Below are 7813 nucleotides of genomic sequence, written 5' to 3' on the forward strand. Positions count from 1 at the left end.
ATTCTCCTTCCCTTCCAGGCGCGTGGTCCCCTAGAGCTACTCAGCTTGGGAACTACCGAGGCATGATTGACTGGGTGGCCTCAGGCCCACCCTGGTGCCCCCAGACCCTCCTGCTGCCCTTGGTTGGTGGGAGGTTCCTTGGGAAGTCACAGCCAAGGGACTTGCCTGCCACCAGCCAGGACCTGTGGCCGCCCATGCCCCGCGAGGCCTCCTGGCCACCGGGGAAGAAGCCAAGATGGCTGGTGCTCCCTGGAGCCAGGGGCGCAGCCTGGGCATGGGCCGGCCAGAGAGGTGTGGAGCCAGGCCGGCTGAGATGCCAGCCATGCCTCCACGGTCTTAGGCAGTCTTACTGAGGGCTGAGGCCAGTGTGGCCCCCCCTCATGCTTGTAGGGCCTGGCTGGCTATTGAGACCGCAGGGCCTGCTTTGTGAGGGATGGGGAGAACACGGGGTCCTTGGTGAGCGAATGCGGGGCCCAGGATAAGCCTGGCAGGGAGAGTGTTTGTTCTAGAGGCCGGAGACTTACCAACACTGTCAGCAGATCCTTTGGCCCTTTCTTCCCTTGCCCTGCCCAGAGCGCTGACTCACCCCTTTTAAAATGCAAGGGACAGAGGCCAGACCTGGGCTCCGAGACCCCATCTGCTTGAAATAAGGAGACTGGGGGAGGAGGAAAGCGGGCCTTGGTGAAGGTGAGACTCTGAATTGCCTGCAGAGTTGCCCGTGTCCATTCATTCATTCCTGGGCTCCAGAGCCCTTCTTAGGTGCCAGGATGCTGGCTGGATGCTTTCTGGATGTCCTATTTCCTCCCTTCCAACCTCAAGCCGGGGAGCCTGTGTCGCCTTGAGGGGCCCTGCCTCGTCGGTTTCATGTTTTTTCAGGTCCCTTCTGAGAGGGGAGGCCAGCTGGGCAAGACCCCTAGATTAGCTTTCAATTTCTGCACCTTATTCCACGAATGCACCTGGTAATTGTCAGATCTGCTTTGCATGGCGTTTCCAGGGAGCCATCACCAAAAAGACTGTTGCACCTGAACCCCATCAACCAATTGTCTACTTAAGTATGATTAGCTTCCCCATACGGCCTATGGCCTTTCCCCGCTGCCCCATTCTCTCCTGGTCCAGACCCACCTGAGTTGACGCGAGGTGCAGAGCTTCTCCAGGGAGCTACGTTTTCTCAGCAAGCTTTTGAGGAAAAAAGAAGTAGGGTATTACCTACTCACATCTCCTCTTACCTCTTTGGGGGAGAGGAAGGAATGAGTTAGGGTGGGGTGGGGTGGGACTGGGATGGGAAGAGTAGGTAGGGTGGGACAGGGAAGGGGAGGGAGGAGGGTGGGGTTTGCGCAGGAAGACGTGTGGTCTATCTGGATGTGTTGGCAGGTATCCGGATACTACAGCGAGAATTCAGGCAAGTCAACTTTACCTTTCTGGACCTCAATTTCCTTATCTGTAAAATGGCCAGCTTTGCCTCGAAGCCCCAAGAATCCATGTGTTTCTGCATCCTTTGGATAAAGAGCATTTTGGGCCCTGTATTTCCCTGTATGGTGGAATTACAGGGGTTAGGAGGGGAGCTCTGCAGTCAGATTGCTTAGGTTTCGTAGTTTTAATAGCTTGTGGTCTTGGGAATGTTATTTAACGCCCAAGCCTCCATTTCTCTATGTGTGAAGTAGCTATCCTAGTGAAGGTGCAGGTGTGATGGAGTTGTAATTCATGTAGAAGGAAAGTGAGAACCACATATAAATATTACCTCTGAAAAGCCTGAAGTCCAAACGCTCACCCAATGCAAAGCCCACAGAAACTTGTAATCGTTTAAGGGAACATTGTGCCCTCCTCCTAGTGTGGAAGGGCAGGAAGAATCACCCACACGATTTAAATTAATTATCCCCTCTTATTTTTTTTGAGATTTTGGTTGAATTACCTAAATGTACATAGTAAGCAGTAGGTGAATGGTGGTTATTTTCATAATTTTGTTTGCGAAGTATGTAGCAGAGCAGAGCTCTCATTTATATGCATTTGTATAGCAGCGTTTACAAGGGACATGCAAGAAAAACAAACCCCCAGCGTCTTTGTTGTCTGCCAGAATGAAAAAGCTCTCCTGTGTTTACAGTTTGTTCCTCAGGGCTCAATTTTTTATCGCATATGGAAGTGCTCTCAGTCAAGTTTATCTCCCGAGTCCAAAAAACTAACAGTTTTTTAAAAAGTAAATATGAAGTATATAAAAGATGAACAGATTAAAAGCCCAATTCCAGGGTCAGATAATGTGGGACAAATAAAAATCTGGTGAGAGGTTAGACCAGGTTTGTCACAATAAACACATTAAAAAAAATCTACAAGCAAGAAATTTTTATCCAAAGATGATTCTGATTACCAGTTTTTAAAAAGCTTTCTTTTTTATGGTTACCAAGTAAAATTCCGGTGGTAAGCCTTTGGTTTTTTAAAAACTTTTTTTCAACTTTACTGAACCATAATTTACACCCAAACGCATCCCCTGTAAGTACGCAAAACCCTTTCCTTTTAGGTGTGCAGTTTGATGAGTTGACAAATGTATACACCCAAACACAATTTTTAAACCTAAGGCTAATCTAAAGGAATTTATTAAAATCTGAGAACAAAGATCTGAGAAAGGGTAATGGTCTCCTTTTAAATTTAAAAACAGTGTCCACAAAGGAATATTACTCTGCTTTGCAACACAACACAGAAAACCTACCAGTAATTAGGATGATTAGTTTGAATTGAAAGGTGGCTGACATTTTAAACTGTAGTAGGTGAATCACAGGCCCTAAAGAGCATCTGGTTTCAACTACTGGCTGCACCACTTATGAGGCTTGGGGCAAATTGGGCAAATGAGCCTAAGTTTGATTGTCTCTGTTTTTTCACCTGTAAATTGGGGATAATGGAAGTACCCACCTTAAAGTTCCGCTGCCAGGATTGGGAAAGTGCATGGCAAATAGTAAACCTTAGTTATTAGATCTATGTCAGCACAGTGGCTAGGCTGCTGCTACCTCTTTGAAAAGACTAACTTTATCCCAGGGCAGCAGTTCTCAAACATTTTGGTCTCAGGACACGTGTACGCTCTTAAAAATTGAAGACCCTAAAGAGCTTTTGTTTAGATAGGTTACATCTGTCAACATGTTACATTCAAAATTAAAATTTAGACATTTAGAAAAGATTTCTTTATTAAAAAAGAACAAACCTGTTACATAGTAACAAATAATAGTTTTTGTGAAAAATAACTTTTCCAGAACAGAAAAAATTTAGTGAGAACAGTGCATCTTTAAAATGTTTCAAGTCTCTAATATCTGGTTATCAGAAGATAAGTAGATTCTTATCTGTGTCTGTTCAATCTGTTGTGATACATTATTTTGGTAGAAGTACATGAAGAAAATCCAACTTCATCCAGACACATAGATGGACAGAGGAAGAGTATTTTTTTTTTTCCTTTGGCTTTGCCACCACGGGGCTTGCGGGATCTTAGTTCCCCAACCAGGGATCGATCCTGGGCCACAGCAGTGAAAGTGTGAAGTCCTAACCACTGGACTGCCAGAGAATTCCCAGAGGAAGTGTATTTTGGTAGCATTTTCAGTGGATATTCTTTGACAACTACACTGAAACTCGACAAGTGGAGTTCCCCAAAGCTTAGTTATAATGCAGAATCTGAAATAATATCCAGGAACTTTTGTACCATATTATATTAAAAATCCGTTGCTTTCTTTTATACTTTGAATGGATCTTTTACCCGTGCCACCCCATTGGTTATTTGGGAAATACAGTTCATTGAGTGATGCAAATCTTCAAATGTTGAACATTCCATTATATAGTATAAAAAGTTACATGTGTTAGTGTCACCACTGGTCCCATCAGAAAAATCTTTAAGTATTGGGAAGCTGTCAAGCTCACTGTAGTGGATACAAGTTTTCCAAAATTCTAATTTTCAAATGAAAGCTCAAAATTTTTCACTGGCCATAAATAGTAGTAGTTTTCCTTGAAGTGACAGCCTCACCTTATTCATTTTTGAGAAAATGTCTGTCAAATATATCCAAGTCTAAATGACTAATGCCACTCAATTTTTCTTTCAAGTAAAAATGGTATTCCATGAAAAAGCGGCTAGTTCATCATGCAACCCAAACAATTGTCACTCATTCATTATGCACCAGTGTGCAGCAGAAATCCTCTATGAGTACTCCCCATTTTGTCACTCCCAACATTGAAGTCATGTATTTAAGGGTTATGATTTTAAAAAATAATGATCTTTGTTGCTGCATCAAGGACATTTTGGAGTGATACTAGCTTTCTTTTTCCCAACTGTGGCTACATGATGGGGTAGAACACAGTGATTTCTAGTTTAATTCATGCTGAGGTACTAGCTGTACTCCAATGTTAACACAATGAAAAAGGCAAATCATATCTTAGTGTTGTTATCTTAGTATTATTATGGAAACAGTTTAACTTGCAGCCCCTCAGAAAGTCTCAGAGAACCCCAAGGGTCCATGGACCGTACATTTTTTTTTTTCTTTTGACTGCGCTGGGTCTTCGTTGCTGCGCGTGGGCTTTCTCTTGTGGTGAGCGGGGGCTACTCTTCGTTGCGGTTTCGCGGGCTTCTCATTGCGGTGGCTTCTCTTGTTGCGGAGCACGGGCTCTAGGCACATGGGCTCAGTAGTTGTGGCGCACGGGCTTAGTTGCTCCGCGGCATGTGAAATCTTCCAGGACCAGGGCTCGAACCCATGTCCCCTGCATTGGCAGGCGGATTCCCAACCACAGCACCACCAGGGAAGTCCCCATGGACCATACTTCGAGAATCACTGTTTTAGGAAAAAGGAGACCAATTTAGGCTATGTGTGATTGTCTGTCTTTAACAGGTGTAGAGGTACAGCTTTTATACCTGCACTATATAATATGTATAGTACTAGATAATACTGTAAAATATAATAGCTAATGCTTCTTTAGTACTTTACTATGTGCCAGGCACTTTTCTAAGGATGAATATATATATATGTGTGTGTATGTGTGTATACACTTATAAATATATCTCCGTCCGTTACTTTCATTGTCTCATTTATATCCACAACAATCCTATAAGGTAGATACTTTTATTATTGTCCCCATTTTAACAGAAAAGGAACCAGAAACACAGAGAGGTTGAGTGACTTGCTCAAGCTAATATCAGAACCAGGATTCAGAGCCATTCTCTAAGGCCAAGCTCTGCCTTTGTACCACTGAGTAATTAAACAGACCCCTACCTGCTATGGGGGGATGGGAATAGATAGGCGCTATCTTGAGGGAGAAGGCAGAGGAGTGGATAAGGCGCCATTGCTGGGTATCATCTGGGTGCCTGGGCTGACCTCTGCCCTCTCCCCTTTGCCCTGGTAGGATGACAGCCCGGGAGCAGCTGGTGCAGCGGGTGCTGCAGGAGCTGCAGGAGGCAGTGGAGTCCGAGGGCCTGGAGGGTCTCGTTGGTGCTGCTCTGGAGGCCAAGCAGGTCCTGTCTTCCTTCGCTCTCCCCACCGGCCGGGAGGGAGGCCCCGGCCCCCAGGTGCTGGAGGTGGACTCGGTGGCCCTGAGCCTGTACCCAGAGGATGCTCCCCGGAACATGTTGCCGCTGGTGTGCAAGGGCGAGGGCAGCCTGCTGTTCGAGGCGGCCAGCACACTGCTGTGGGGCAACGCGGGCCTCAGCCTGGAGCTGCGGGCCCGCACGGTGGTGGAGATGCTGCTGCACCGGCATTACTACCTCCAGGGCATGATTGACTCCAAGGTGATGCTGCAGGCCGTGCGCTATTCCCTGTGCTCTGAGGAGTCCCCGGAGATGACCAGCCTGCCGTCCACCACGCTAGAGGCCATCTTTGATGCGGACGTCAAGGCCACCTGCTTTCCTAGCAGCTTCTCCAACGTGTGGCACTTGTACGCCCTCGCCTCCGTCCTTCAGCGCAACATCTACTCCATCTACCCCTTGCGCAACCTCAAGATCCGGCCGTACTTCAACCGCGTCATCCGGCCCCGCCGCTGCGAGCACATGCCCGCCACGCTGCACATCATGTGGGCCGGCCAGCCCCTCACCAGCCAGCTCTTCCGCCACCAGTACTTTGCCCCCGTGGTGGGGCTGGAGGAGGTGGAGGCTGAAAGTGCCAGCCCCGGCCTGGCCCCGACTCCCACTGCCCTGACCCCGCTGCCCCCGCCCGCCAAGACCCTGGAGCTGCTCAACCGGGAACCTGGCCTCAGCTACTCCCACCTCGGTGAGCGCTACAGCGTCACCAAGAGCACCTTCTACCGCTGGCGGCGGCAGTCCCAGGAGCACCGGCAGAAGGTGGCCACCCGCTTCTCGGCCAAGCACTTCCTGCAGGACAGCTTCCACCGCGGGGGTGTCGTGCCGCTGCAGCAGTTCCTCCAGAGGTTCCCCGAGATCTCCCGCTCCACCTATTATGCCTGGAAGCACGAGCTCTTGGGCTCTGGCGCCTGCCGGGCCCTGGCCCCCAGGGAGGAGCTGGCCATGGAGGAGCTGGAGAAGCTGCCGGAGCAGCAGGTTGCCAAGGGGCTGGGGTGCTCCTCGTCGGCCATGTCAAGCCCTGGAATGGTCTTAATGCAGCGGGCTAAGTTATACCTGGAGCACTGCATCTCCCTGAATACGCTGGTACCCTATCGCTGCTTCAAACGCAGGTTCCCCGGCATCTCCCGGTCCACCTACTACAATTGGCGCCGAAAGGCTCTCCGAAGGAACCCCAGCTTCAAGCCTGCACCAGCCCTCTCGGTAGCCGGGACTTCCCAGCCAGCACCTGTTGGGGAAAAGGCCTTGCTCCCTTGGAAGGATGAGGCAGGAGAAGGGGCAGGGAAAGCAACGGGTGGGGGATCACCTGCCCCCCGGGAGTTCCTACCCCTGAGGATGCCCCTGTCCCGTTGGCAGAGGCGCCTGCGCAGGGCAGCCCGCAAGCAGGTGCTCAGTGGGCACCTCCCCTTCTGTCGCTTCCGCCTCCGCTACCCGAGCCTGTCTCCCTCCACCTTTTGGGTCTGGAAGAGTCTTGCCCGGGGCTGGCCCAGAAGTCTGTCCAAGCTCCAGATACACGCCCCCAGCTTGGGCAAAGGGGGCATGAAGGAAGCGGAGGAGAAACGGGAGAAAGAAGCTGGCAGGAATGTGACAGCTGCCACGGCCCCACCTGCAGGGACCCTGCAGATGGCGGCTTCTCCAGGAAAGGATCCAGGGAAGGCCCAGGGAGGGTCTTCCAGAGAGGGGGCCCTGCAAGAGGGGGCCACGGCCCAGGCCCGGCCCCCCAGTGGATCCCTGTCCAGACACCCTGTGGTGGCAGCAGCGGCGGGTGGCAGGGGCGGCCAGGTGCTGGTGATGGACATGCTCGCCACCACCAAGTTCAAGGCCCAGGCCAAGCTGTTCCTGCAGAAGCGCTTCCAGTCCAAGAGCTTCCCCTCCTACAAGGAGTTCAGTGCCCTCTTCCCCCTCACCGCCCGCTCTACCTACTACATGTGGAAGCGTGCCCTCTACGATGGCCTCACCCTAGTGGATGGCTGACGCGGAGGTATGAAAGGGGCTGGGAGGAAGGAGGACCACTTTGGAGAAGGTCAGAGACCTGAGTTGCGCCCCCCTGGCTTGGCCAGGATCCCTTTTGCTCTCACAGCATCGACCCTGAATCCAAGGGCAGCTTCGTGTTGTTTCCCAGCTCCAGGGCAGAGAGAGCCAGAGATCAGCCATCTGGCCCCCTGCAGAGAGCTACAGGACCGGAGATATTCTCTTCAGTTGTTTACCATTCTTATTTTTATTATTGTGTCTTGGTTTTAGTCTTTTGTTTTGATTTAAGTGGGTTGGCTGGGCCCCCTTGCTGGT

The 7813-nt window shown here is 50.3% G+C and overlaps 1 protein-coding gene across 1 annotated transcript; it reads left to right on the forward strand.

Annotated features, from left to right (window-relative positions):
• Positions 1-5196: 5196 nt before the first annotated feature.
• VRTN (vertebrae development associated) lies at positions 5197-7501 on the forward strand (the record flags this gene model as incomplete). The annotated part of the gene is made up of 1 exon (XM_082617273.1): positions 5197-7501. Exon 1 carries the CDS (start codon positions 5360-5362, stop codon positions 7499-7501), a length of 2142 nt encoding a protein of 713 aa, XP_082473399.1. The 5' UTR covers positions 5197-5359.
• Positions 7502-7813: the final 312 nt, after the last annotated feature.

The sequence above is a fragment of the Mesoplodon mirus genome (assembly GCF_964341445.2).
Source record: "Mesoplodon mirus genome assembly, chromosome: 4".
NCBI lineage: Eukaryota > Metazoa > Chordata > Mammalia > Artiodactyla > Ziphiidae > Mesoplodon > Mesoplodon mirus.